General features: G+C 42.0%; 1 protein-coding gene across 2 annotated transcripts in view; it reads left to right on the forward strand.

Moving 5' to 3' along the window:
• The first annotated feature begins 1,601 nt into the window (after positions 1 to 1,601).
• The window catches only part of AKR1C1 (aldo-keto reductase family 1, member C1 (dihydrodiol dehydrogenase 1; 20-alpha (3-alpha)-hydroxysteroid dehydrogenase)), a 36,389-nt gene continuing 23,851 nt past the window's right edge, over positions 1,602 to 14,139 (forward strand). For both annotated transcript variants that reach the window (XM_054521373.2, XM_054521374.2), the window contains exon 1: positions 1,602 to 1,758. In XM_054521373.2, coding sequence (XP_054377348.1) covers positions 1,674 to 1,758 — 85 coding nt within the window. In that variant the 5' untranslated portion in view covers positions 1,602 to 1,673. The remainder of the gene's footprint in view (positions 1,759 to 14,139) is intronic.

Below are 14,139 nucleotides of genomic sequence, written 5' to 3' on the forward strand. Positions count from 1 at the left end.
TCTCAATGACAGAAAAATACCTAGGACTTGTGGGGATACAAGGAACCCTTTGGCCAAGTGATTAGTCTTTGTTCCTTAACACTCAGCCCCGTACATTTTGGGTTGGGAGACGGGGGTGGAAAAATGGGGAATATTAACCTCATGACTAAACAAACACTAACGTTCCTTAGTGGAAAAAAGGTTATCCTGTTGAACCAGCAAAATGGCTAGAGGTTTCTGCAAACGGCTAGAGGTTTCTGCAAACATTCTAGTTCATCAAAAAATTTTAATTAATTTTAATAATCTTAGCAAGGTGCTAAAAGAGGGACCCTAATGGGATGTGAGACAAACACAAAGAGATTTTAGTTTTATGAAAAGCAAACTCTATGACTTCACAAACTAGATTTTGTATTAAGGTTGCAATGTAGCCAAGTAATTCTGGGCATGACTGTTTAAAACAGGAATGTGAAACCAGAGCAAAGGCAGCCCTTCTTTGGCTGGGCGATGGCATAGCAGACCAGGAACTTTCCCCCACATGGTGCTCTATACAGGACAGGGGTGAATCAGCTCAGCTACACCATGTGCCTTAGGGACTCTGAACATGAGACATGTGGAAAAAGACCCTAAAAAATAATTACAGACCCTAAAAAATAATTACAGAATGCAGGAAAAATAGCCAGATGGCCAGGTGTGGTGGCTCATACCAGTAATTCCAGCACTTTGGGAGGCTGAGCCAGGAGGATCTCTTCAGCTTGGACCAATCTGGAAAACACCTTGAGAACTCGTCTCTGCTAAAAGGAAAATTTAAAAAAAAAATAGCTGGGTGTAGTGGCACCTGTCTGTAGTCTCAGCTACTTGGGAGGCTGAAGTAGGAGGATTGCTTGAACCCAAGAGGTCAAGGCTGCAGGGCACTGTGATCGCACCATTGCACTTAAATCTTGGCAAAATTTTTTACAGTGGCAACACAGGTTATGGGATGGAGAGAAGAGCAAGTCTGGATAGCAAAGGAGGTCTCGTTATTTAGATGAAATCTCCCAGGAAGCAGCCCTCAGAGAGAACAGCTGTGAAATGTTTTTCTTTAGACCTTTAAAGGTATCAGATTCTCAGTTAATCTTTCTTCTATCCAAGGGAGATTCTCAGAGAAAGCCCAGCTGTATCAATGCAAATTTTCTCTACAGATGCAAGTCTTTCCCACTAAAGACAGCTTTTCGTCCCTTCTAATATTTCCTGCTTTTCTGAATAGCTGTCTTGAAATGTGTCAAAGAAATATATTTTAGTGCAAAATGTTTTGGTTCCCTTGAAGCTCAACTTTGACTCCAACTAAGACAAGAGGGGATTTATAGCCATAGAGCATGGTGAGGTCAGAGGAGAAAAATTACTAAGAGAAAGCACCCAGAGATGAGGGTGGCAACAGCAAGGCAGAAATTCTGGAATACCAAATGATATGGTTTGGATCTGTGTCCCCATTGAAATATCATGTCAAATTGTAATTCCCAGTGTTGGAGGAGGGGCCTAGTGGGAGGAGATTGAATCATAGGGGCTGACTTTCCTCTTACTGTTGTCATAATAGAATTCTCATAAGATCTGGTTGTTTGAAAGTGTGTAGCACCTCCACCTTCTTTCTCTCTCTCTCTCTTCCTCTCTCTACCTCTCTCTCTCTCTACCTCCGCCTCTCCTGCCAGCCATGTGAAGACATGCTTGCTTCCCCTTCACCTTCCTCCATGATGGTAAGCTTCCTGAGGCCTCCCCTGCCATGCCTCCTGTACAGCCTGCAGAACTGTGAGTCAATTAAACCTCTTTTCTTTGTAAATTACCCAGTCTCAGGTAGTTCTTTATAGCAGTGGGAGAATAAACTAATACAGAAAATTGGTACTGAGTGGTGAGGCATTGATATAAAGATACCTGAAAATGTCAAAGCAACTTTGGAACTGGGTAGTAGGCAGAGACTGGAAGAGTTTGGAGGGCTCAGAAGAAGATGGAAAGATGCAAGAAGGTTTTAAACTTCCTAGAGAATTGGATACTTCTGAAGAAAATGCTGATAGTGATATGGACAATGAAGTTCAGGCTGAGGATTTCTCAGATGGAGATGAGAAACTTATTGGGAACTGGAGTAAAGGTCACTCTTCCTGTGCTTTAGCAAAAAGATTGGCATCGTCATGTCCCTACCCTAGAGATCTGTGGAACTTTGAACTACCCTAGAGATCTTGTGGAACTTTGGAACTTCCTCAGAAACTCATTTTCTGAGGAAGAATTCAAGCCAGCTGCAGAAATTTGCAAGATAAAGAAGAGCCAAATGTTAATAGCCAAGACAATGGGGAAAATGTCTCCAAGGTATTTCAGAGACCTTCATGGTCGCCCCTTCTATCACAGACCTGGAGGCATAGGAGAGAAAAATAATTTCATGGGCCAAGCCCAGGGCCCTACTGCTCTGTGAAGCCTTGGGATATGGCACCCTGCATACCAGCCACTTCAGCTCCAGCCATGGCTAAAAGGGCCTCAGATACGTCTTGAGCTATTGTTTTAGAGGATGCTAGCCCCAGTGTGTTGTGACTTCCGTGTAGTGTTAAGCCCGCGGGTTCTCAGAGTCCAAGAGTTAAGGCTTGGGAGCCTCTGCCTAGATTTCAAAGAACGTATAAAAATGCATGAACATCCAGGAAGAAGTCTACTGTGAAGGTGGAAACCTTATGAAGCACCTCTGCTAGGGCAATGTGGAAGGGAAATGTGGGGTTTGAGCTCCCACACAGAGTTCCCACTGGGGCACTGCCTAGTGCAGCTATGAGAAGAGGGCCACCATCCTCCAGACCCCAGAATGGTATATCCACTGAAGGCTTGTACTGTGTGCCTGGAAAAGCTGCAGACACTCAATGCCAGCCAGTGAAAGCAGCCATGGGGGCTTTACCCTGTATAGCCACAGGGGTAGAGCTGCCCAAGACCCTGGGAGCCCCCCTCTTGCATTAGTGTGGCCTTGATATGAGACATGGAGTCAAAAGAGATTATTTTGGAGCTTTGAAATTTATTGACTGCCTTTCCGGGTTTTGGGCTTCTATGGGGCCTGTAGCCCCTTTGTTTGGGCCAGTTTCTCCCTTTTGGAACAGAAGACAGAAGCATTTACTCAATACTCGTACCCATATTGTATCTAGGAAGTAACTAACTTAGTTTTGATTTTATGGCTTATAGTTGGAAGGGACCTGCCTTGTCTCAGATGAGACTTTAGAATTGGACTTTTGAGCTAATGTTGTAGTAAGTTAAGACTTTCAGGGACTGTTAGGAAGGCATAATTGTCTTTTGAAATGTGAGAAGAATGTGAGATTTGGAAGGTGCTGGGGCGGAGTGATATGGTTTGGCTCTGTGTCCCCACCCAAATTACATGTGAAATTGTAGTTCCCACTGTTGGAGGAGGGGCCTGGTGGGAGGTAACTGAATCATGGAGGCTGACTTCTCTCTTGCTGTTCTCATCATATGGTTCTCATGAGATCTAGTTGTTTGAAAGTGTGTATCACCTCCCGCTTCTCTATTTCTCTCCCTCCCTCTCTCTCTCTCTCCTGCCAGCAATGTGAATATGTGCTTGCTTCCCCTTTGCCTTCCTCCATGATTGTAAGTTTCCTGAGGCCTCCACAGCTATGCTTTCTGTACAGCCTGTGGAACTGTAAGTCAATTAAGCCTCTTTTCTTTGTAAATTACCCAGTCTCAGGTAATTCTTTATAGCAGTGTGAGAATGGGCTAATGCACAAGAATACAGTCACAGCAAAGTTTCCCTATTCTCATATTTCCTCGGTACTAATCAAATATGCCCATGCTCTGCTCTTGGCCCTCTATGGGAAGGTAGGGTTTTCAATGCCTTACATCATCTGGGGACCCAAGGCTGGAACTGCTCCCTCAGTGAATCACTGGGGGTGGGATTGAGATAGATAGGGGGTCCATATGCTTAGGACAGTGGATGTAATTGGGCTGTACCAGTGAGGAGTCTGTGTAAGGGAGGAAAGTTCTGTGTCTACCGAAAACAGGGGGAAGTTATGTTACTACAGGTAGAAATTATGAGCCCCTGGGGACATCCAATGTCAATCTTCTTTTACCTAATTTGGGACATAACTGTCAAGTATGTTTTCCTTTATACTGGAGAATAATGTTAAAAATGAAATCTCCTGCCAATCTCAAAAACTCCTCTATAAAAATGTAGAAAAGAAAGAAAATAATTTTCTTATTCAAAAGGCATTAAACCACACTGCAATGTGCACCACAGGTAATGTCTAATGAGATTAAAAGGCAGAAATGAATCTGACCTCTTTAAAAAGCCAAGGAGTACAGCCTTTACACACATCTTCTCATGATAAATGATAACTGGTCCTCACATAAGAAGGCCTAACAACACTGTTTTTTGATAACATTCTCTCATAGCTTCATCCCAAATTCACCTGGTAATTGGGTTAGCCATCTGTGCTAGTCAATCACCTGTATCACTAGGAAAAATGACATTTCTCCATGACAAGCAGGCAGTTGTAGCTTGGAGCAAGGGACCCAGGGAGATAGGAATTTTCCTTTTTTAATGTTTACATTTCCAAAGAGCTGGCTGTCTTACCCTTAACAAAACACTCACATGTTGCAATTCCGGTAAGAGGCTTAGTTGGCTTTTAAAAATATTTACATGAATATCAAAGGGACTGAGGTAGGATTTACAAATACAATTTTTTCTCAAGGAAATAATCTAAGAAATGGGCAGAGAAGAAAAGTCTCTATCCTTGTTGGCAATAGAAAAAACTCAGTTTTAACAATTGACCCTTACAGAAGTCTAGAAACTTGAACATCAGGCAAACATGATTTCTAAACAGAAGTCTTTAAGAAACATAATTGCAGTTACATGATCTCCTTTATGAAGTGGATGTTGACCTGATATTTTAATGATCAAATATAACTGTTTATTTTGACTTATGCCAGAGTTTGCTATGAAATTAATCATATTTTTAAACCTCTAATACTTAGCTTGCTGCTCAGTACTAGAAGCCAGAGGTAAGTGTCATATTAGTCAGCCTTCATTCTCACCTGACTGTAGATACTAACTATGAAAGCTAGAAAAAAATTCTGCTATTGCTAAAGTCAAAGATAAACAAAGTTGAACACTGGTTAAAATGCTGAGGATTGATTTTATTAGTAATCCAGTGTTGTAATAGGGAAGAGGTCCAGTATGGACTGAACTGAACTTTGATTCATACAAGGTGACTCAGCCTTTTAAGGGAGAATGGACGACAGGGAAAGGCTGAGCAGGGATTGAATGGAATCAGCAAAGTGGAAAATTTCAAAAAACAGAAGGGGGCTGGTTGGCCAATGTGATTATTCCCTCTGGGTTTGCAAACTAGATCTAATGGAAGTTAGGCTCCTGCCCTGACATGAGGATTTAAAGAATAGTGGCCTGTTTTCAGATCTTTAAACTATTTTACCATCTTTCAGTTAGAACCTTTTTGTCAGTGTTCAGGGAAATGAGAGGAAGTACCCTATTTTCAGACATCTATGTTGATACATAACCAAGAGGTTCAAGGAAATAAACTAATGGTGCAGCACTTGGAAAAAGTTTGTCCTGACTCCCAGGGAGAGAAAGAAAAGGAGCTAGAGAGTCAGCAGTTGTTAAATGTGCTTAACCCACTTGAAACTGGTGCCACATTACTTAGTCAAGAGGTGGAGGAACCACCACCCCTGGAGTATAAAGAGGCTGCAAACATAGTCTCTCCCTCCTGAACTAGGTAAGGCACTGATTTTGGCTGGAGATCTACCAAGCTGGGGCAGGGCAATTTCCCCTCTGACAATATCCCATGGGAATTAATCAGCAAGGGACTTCAGCTCGATATTATTGGGCATACAGGCCTTTTCCTACATCTGATGTACTGAATTGGAAAACTTCCAATCCTTTCTACAGGGAAGATCCTCAGAAGACAACTGAATTGTTTACCACTATTTTTGCCAGCTATCACCCTACTTAGGCTAATTTGCAAGCCCTCCTAAATATTATGCTTACTGCAGACAAGAGAAAGCAAGCATTAGGCAAAGGAAAGGAGGAAGCATGGTGTCTTCATGAAAAAAGCCCAGATGATACCCCAGAGCCTGATGAGATTCTACATGCTGACCAAAACTGGGTCCCAAGTGAGGAGGGTGGAGCTGGGACAAATCATCTGGAGTATTCTAAAGGGTGACAGGTCAGGGGTGCCGAGACCTAAAAGTCTGAAAAAAGTGCAGGAGCTTCAGCAGAAGCCTAACAAGGATTCCCTCAGAGTTCATGGATGTATCTGTCAAACATACAGAAAGCATACAGACTTAGACCTGCAGGACCCTGAGAATGTCAGAATGATAAACATGACTTTTATAGAGCAAAATGTCCCAGACATCACAAAGAAGTTACAAAAGCTGGAGGGGGGCTATTGGAATGAACACGTCTCAATTAATTGACATTATGTTCAAGGCCTTATAATAGCAGAGAAGCCAAGGAAACCAAGGCACTACTGAAGGCAGAGATACTCATAGCTCCCATGGGAGGAAACCTGAAGAGAAAGGAACCCCCAAGGTGGAAAGGGAAAGTAGAAAAAATCAATGGGCTTACTGTAGGGTGACAGTGCATTGGAAGAAAGACTGCCCCAAGCTGAGTCAGGGGGAGCCCAAGTCACTTATGGCTGTTAAGTTTGGAAAAAATCCGAGGAGGACCGAGGGTGCCCAAGGTTCCCAAAAGCTCCAACCCTATCCAGCATTAGGATTTCACCACAGGAGATTCGGGTAAAATTGACAGTAGGGAAACAAAAATTGGACTTCTTAATTGATACAGGTGCTACTGACATCCTAAAGTGTGGACTTTCTGACACCTCTGTCAATATGGTTGGGGTGAATGGAGAGCTAAAACTGGGGGCGGGGGTTGTGACCCTTACCCTGCAAGGTGGGCAATGAGGTATTGATAATAGCTAATCAATTGTTTTATGTGTGGGACTGCCCAACCTCCATGCTTGGTAAAGATCTCTTGTGTAAGTTAGAGGCATTAATTGTCTTTGAACCAGAGAAACATCCAATGTGCCTCCAGGTACCCCCAGAACTAAGATTGCAGCTACAGGCCCTCCTGATGAAATGAAAAACTTCACAGCTTGAAGTAGAGATGATTCCACTGGAAGTCCTCAATAAGGTAAAGCCGGAAGTATGGGCTTCTGACCAACTGGGGAGGACAATTAATGTGAATCCCATAAAAGTCAGGCTAAAGGAAGGTACCCGCCCTGATTAAAATAAACAGTACCCCTAAAGAAAGAAGCTCTAGAAGGCATACAGCCAGTACTCATTCGATTCTTTTGACATGACTTAATAAGACTTTGTCAGACCTTGTATAATACACCCATCCTGCCAGTAAAGAAGCCTCACTCACACAAGTACAGGTTTATGAAAGATCTAAGGGTGACCAATGATATTGTGGAAGACATCCACCCCACTGTGACCAATCCATACACTATGTTTACTTCCTTGCCCAGAGACCATGAATGGTCTCCAGTGTTAGATTTACAGGACACTTTCTTTTCTATACCAGTGGACCCAGAAAGTCAATTATTGTTCACTTCTGAGTGGACAGACCCTGAAACAGCTTGCACGATTTCAATACTGTTGGACAGTGCTTCCTCAAGGGTTTAAAAATTCCCCAACTGTATTTGGGGAGGCAGTGGCTCGGGACATAAGAGACTTACAGTTGGAAAATGGGACACTACTACAATATGTGGATGATCTGCTAATCTTAAGCCCCTCGAGGCAAGAGTGTCAAGATAACACTGTACAGACTCTAAACCATTTGGCAGCCTGTGGGTACAAAGTCTTGAGCAAAAAGGCACAGATATGCAAACAAACTGTAGAATACTTAAGATTTCTATTACAGAGAGGAACCAGAGCCCTGGCAGAGGAGAGGCCAAATGCAATTGCCTCTGCCACGATGCCCAGAACCAGAAAGTAGCGGAGGGCCTTCATGGGAATGGCAGGGTTCTGTGGAATTTGGATTCCCAATTAGGCACTGGCAGTAAAGCCACTATATGAACTGTTAAAAGGGGCCAACCACAACCACTTTGTATGAGAAGTAAAACATCAGACAGCATTTGAACAACTAAAGCATAAGTTAACATCTGCCCCAGCTTTGGGACTGCCAAATTATCGTAAACCCTTCCAACTTTATGTGCATGAGAGACTGGGTCTAGCACTTGGGGTCCTAATGCAAAAATTTGCAACCAGTGGCTTATTTTTCAAAACAGCTTGATTCAGTGACAAAGGTCTGGCCCCCTTGTCTCAGTGCAGTAGCTGCCACCTGCCTGTTGCTCAAGGAAGCTAAGAGGCTGACTTTAGGTCAGCCCATCACGATTTCTGTGCCCCACGAAGTCCTGGAGTTATTAGAGCAGAAGGATGGCTACTGGCTAATGGTGGGCAGATTAGGCAAGTATCAGGCTATCCTCCTTGATGTTCCTGAAGTAAACTACAGGCCACTGGAGCCTTAAACTCTGCCACTTAGTTGACACCTACTGGACAACCAAAGGAACTAGTACACAACTGCCTAGCAGTTGTAGATGAAGAGTCTTCCAGTTGACCAGATCTGAAGGACACAGCCCTCCAGGGTGGAGACTGGATGCTCTTTGTGGACAGAAGCAGCCTAGTCACCAAAAGAAGGAGGAATGCTGTCTAGGCTATAGTGTCTCTCTCAGAGGTAATAGCTGCAAGAGCTCTCCCAACAGGGACTTCTGTGCAAAAGGCTGAGTAAATTGCCCTTATGAGAGCCTTGCAACTGACCAAAGGGAAGAGAACCAATATCTAAACTGATTCCAAATATTCTTTCATGATAGTCCATGCACACAGAGCTATGTGCAAGGAACGGGAACTGCTAAAGGTGCGTAATACTAAAATTAAATATGCAAAGCCACATTGGAGCTATTGGAGGTGGTGACAACCCCAAGGGAAATAGCTGTTAGGCATTTTCCATGCCATCAGCACAGGAATTCCAATCTAGCTAGAGGGAACGCTTTCACTGACTGCACAGCCAGGCACACAATCAACAGCAGTGCTGAGGTCCAGGCACATTTAATTCCCCAAATAGATCTGACAGCTTTCAAATCCCAGTATCCTCTTGAGAATAAAAAGACTACCAAGGACAGAGGATGTATTCAAGATAAGAAAGGTTGAATAATAAATGATGAAGGCCTGGTTTGGGTGCCAACACACCTTGTTCAACCAATGCCAAAATATACTCATGATAGCATGCATTTTGGATGAGATACCTCATTAACTTTCTTGCAAAAATATATAAAAGGAAAAGGCCTGAAGGCTCACTTGGATAGTATAACACAACATTGAGACCTTTGTGCTGAAAATGAGCCCACTAACCATAGCAGAGGACACCCTGGATAATAGGAGAGAGGTTTTGCTTTGGAAAACTAAATTTCTAAATTGACTGGGGCATGTCTCAGATATTTGGGGCTCACAATACCTAAATAAATTAAAAGCAGAAACTAAAACATATTTTTGAAGCAATGTTATTATTCATGATAACCTTATTCATAATAATTCTGTTCACAATAATCAAAAGGTGAAAATGCAAGTGAGCATCAGCAAATGAAAGGATAAACAGAGTTTAGTGTCTACACACAAAGGGACATTATTTAGTTTTGAAAAGGAAGGAAATTCAGATATGTGCAATAATATGGTTGAACCTTGAGGACATTTTACTAAGCTACATAAGCCAGACACAAAAGGACAAATACTGTATGACTCCAACTATGTGAGGTGCCTAGAATAATTAAATGCAAAGACAGGAAGTAGAATGGTGGTTGCCAGAGGATGAAATAAGGGGGAAATGGGAAATTGTTGTTTAATCAGTAGAGTTTCAGGTTGGGCTGATTAAAATTGTAGTATATGTATACTGGTGATGCTTGCTCAATAAGGTGGATGGACTTAATGACAATAAACTATATGTTTCAAAATGGTTAAATGATGAATTGTATATTATATATATTTTACCACACTAAAGAAAAGGTTTAATGACAAATGACAAAGCCAGGATACATTGAAGATCTATACCCATTTCCTTCTTTCCTAGACCCTGGAGAAATGCAGAGATGCAGGTTTAACGAAGTCCATCAGGGTGTCCAGTTTCAATCACTAACTGCTGGAACTGATCCTCAGACAAGCCAGGACTCAAGTACAAGCCCACCTACAACCAGATGAGCCCTTAGGGCCACTGGGACCTTCTCTGACTTTGTGCTCTTCACACACTTCCTTACATTAGAATAATGTAATTGTTCAGTATGTTGTGCTTTAATTTTTAAAGAGAATGTCAAAGGCTAGCCATGACACTGTTATGTGTATTTCTTTTAATTTAACTTTTCCATAAATATTAAATAATGTAATTGTTCAGAATTAGTATCAGAATTGTTTCATAAATATTAAATAAGGTAATTGTTCAGAATTAGAATTAAATAATGTAATTTAGGTCTCCAAAACTTTTTTATTTTCAATATTTTTAACTTTTATTTTGAGTTCAGGGGTGCACGTGCAGGTTTTTTATACACGTAAACTCATGCCATAGGGGTTTGTTCTACAGATTATTTTGTTACCCAGGTATGAAGCCTAGTACTCATTAGTTATTTTTCAACATCCTCTCCCTTGTCCCAATTTTGATAAATTGGTAAAGGCAACAGCCTGAATAGAGGTGCATTCAAAAAAGTGTAGGAAGAGAAGAATTAGATACAGAAGTGTAGAAAGTATTCAAAGAATGGGTTATAAATACACCTGACTATTGAGAAGTCCATGGAGAAAATAATGGAGTCAAATGACAATTTTCTTTGAAATGGCAGAAAAAACAGCATGCCTATATGCTCTTAGGAAGAATCTAATCGAAAGAGAAAAATTGATGATGCAAGAGAGAGAGGATCAGAATTGCTGAATCATGTTTGCATTCATTTCCTATTTCTGCAGTAAAAAATTATCACAAATGTTGTGGCCTGAAGCACCATAATTAAATTTCTCACAGTTCTGGAGATCAGAATTCCAAAATCCGGTTCAACAAGCTAAAGTCAGGGTGTCCACAAGGTTGCATTTCTTCTTGAGGGTCTAGGGGAAAATGCTATTCCTGGCCATTTCCAGGTTCCAGAGAACGTGCTCCTAGGCTCATGGCACTTATCCTATCTTGAAAACCAACTGCATGGCATCTTAGGATCTCTGTCCTATGCGTCTTTCTTTACATGTCTTCTTTGATTGTGGTCCTCCTGGGTGCCACTTGTAAGGATTTTGAGATTACATTGCCTATCCAGATGATTCAGGAAAACCCTTCTATCTTATGATCCTTAACATAATCACATCTGCAAAGTTTGTTTTGCCATGTAAGGTAACATAGTCACAGGTTCCAAAGATAAAGGCATGAGTTATTGGCAGGGCAGGGGGAGGGAGCATTACTGAGCCTATACTAGCTTTGTGGAGAACTTGAAGCAAGTAAGTCTTAATTTTCGAGCCTTGATAATAGAAAGTACTATATCACCAGCCGCTAGTCCTGAAAAATCTAGATTTCATCTCAGACATAAAGAAATAAAAACCTGTTCCTTAGCTCTGATATCATTTATACCCTATCATATGTCCCCTTCTAGATATAGTCCCTTTATTCCCTTAGTTTACAATTTCTCCCAGGATTTGTGGATATCTTTTTTCACTGTACATGCAGAGAACTCCAGCACTGCTGTTCTTTACATTCTCAACAACTGAAAGTTTCTACTCATACCTAGATTATACTTCAGGCAACTACTTCCATGCTATAACTTATACAGACAAAGAAGTACTTATAACTGCTCTATGAACCTTTAACTTTAACACACTTCATACTAATGAAGCCTCTTACTCTTCGATTTTCACTACACATCAGTTCATCAAGTTCTTGATTCATTAAGGGTTGCAGTCATTGGGTCTCTCGTCTTTCCTCTTTCCATTCTTCCAATCTCCACACAAGTTTACATATTCAGATTTGCTTACATAATAAAGTAAACTGAAATCCTCAGACTACACTCATTCTCTCTAAATTTCTCCTTTAGGTTTTCTGCTGGTTGGGGTCTCTTGTCCTTGTACCTATTGATCTGTGCTTATAGCAAACAAACTGGATCAATGTGCGTACAGCCAAATCAAATTGCCCTGCTTGTGTTTTTGTAGACCACCTTGCCAAAAGCTAAAATCCTACACCAGAGATTCTTATTCATTTGATCTGTAGAAAAGTTTAGGTATCACTATGTTTCATTTATTTTATTTTTTGATTTGTATAAAATTAAAGTTTACAAGTACAGTTTGCTACATAGATATATTGCACAGTGGTGAGGTCTGGGCTTCTAGTGTAGCTATCACCTGAATAATGTCCATTGTATTTACCCAACAATTTCCCAGCCTCCCAGCCTTCTAAGTCTCCACCAGTGGAAGACAGAGGATCCAGTGGGCAGATATCAAGTGCCTATAGGTGTGCCTAGGCATGGAGTTGGGAAACCTCTGCGCTTTTGATGAATTTTAAAGAGGTTATTTGGGTTTTCTTGTTGTTATTGTTGTTGGGTTGAGTTCCTTATAAATTTTGGATATCAGTCCCCTGGTAGATTCACAATTTGCAATTATTTTCCCCCATTGAATAGGTCGTCTGTTCTCTGTTGGGTTTTTTTTTTTTTTTTTTTTTTTTTGCTTTAGAGAAGCTTATTGGTTTAATTAAGTCATATGCATCGCTTCCTATTCTCTCATTTGTGTTTTTGAAATCTTAGTCTGAGTTCCTTGCCAGGACCTACTTAAGAATTTTTTGTCCCAATAAGTTTTCCTTAGATTTTCTTCTAGCACTTGATAGTCTCAGGTCTTACATTTAAGACTGATTTATTTCCAGTTGTTTTAAAAGCTTGCAAAGCTATTTTGAGGTATAAGCAAGGTTGCAAATGTCTAACTTTTTGAAAATATCAACTTTTCATTATGGTTTAGGGGTTAGGATTGTATTATCACCAACATGCATTTTATGAGAAAAGCTTTGCTAAGGTCACTCATGTTTATTTCCTTGCCCTTGGCATGAGCTACAGTGGGAAGAGTGCTGCAACCCAGCCCTAGCCAACGCAGCGTGAGAGGGACTGTGCTGCAGGCTTCTGAGAAGGTTTCTCTCACATCTAGAAAGAAGCTTTTAAGATGCGGCAGCCCCTCTTCTTCAAGTGGCTCTTGTCCTGTTGCCCTAGGAGTTCTAAAATTGCTACAGCAGCCTCCACCCAGCCTGAGGATGACATCAATACACAGAGGAAGAAGAGTCAGGAAAAGATGAGAGAAGTTACAGACTCTCCTGGGTGACCCCCAGAGCTTACCATTCCTCGGACTTCTTGATATAGTGCTAACAGATTTGTATGTGAAATGAGACAGTTCCCTGATTCCCCTTGCAGGACTTGCGACAGGGTGTGGCTCACCTGTTCAAACTGCTTGAGGGAGGGGGAGAATGGAGATGGGCAGGTGCACAGGCCAGGGTGAGCGCTTTGGGCTCTGGCTCCATGGTAGTGTCTAGTGGTGGGTGCCTGCAACCACAGTGTTACAAAGCTCTTTCAGCTTTGCCATCTGCAGACGGCTTGAGTCTGCAGCTCCATGGACCCTCTGACTTATCTCAAAGGCAGAGGGCCAGTGTGACAGCTTTCTATATCCCAAGCTCTTGCCAGGCATCCCAGAAGAGTCAGATCACATGTGGGCTCAAAGGATGAGTGCAAGATCTTATTGAGTGGTGGAGGCAGCTCTCAGCAAGATGGATGGGGAGCCGGAATGGGGGAATGGAGTAGGAAGGTGATCTTCCCATGGAGTCAGGCTGCCCAGTGGCCGGACTCTTCTCCAGTCCTCCTAGGCCAAATTCCTTTCAGTGTCCAATGTCCCTCTTCTCTCTTTCTGTGTGTCATTGTTCTGCCGTCCATCTGGTTGCCTCCTTGTCTCCTCACCTGCTGGTCTGCCCAGGAACTTAGGTTTCGGGGGTTTTTATAGTGGCAGAATGGAGGTGTGGTGGGCCAAAAGGCAAATTTTGGGGGTGTGAAAACTGAAATGCCTGTTCTCATTTAGGGGCACAGGTATCCAGGCTTGAAGGTGGGGCCTTTGCTGGGAAACCACCCTCTTCTACCCAGTATTTCTCTGTCTCCTGTCCATATCACA

This window comes from Pongo abelii, chromosome 8 (genome assembly GCF_028885655.2).
Source record: "Pongo abelii isolate AG06213 chromosome 8, NHGRI_mPonAbe1-v2.0_pri, whole genome shotgun sequence".
NCBI lineage: Eukaryota > Metazoa > Chordata > Mammalia > Primates > Hominidae > Pongo > Pongo abelii.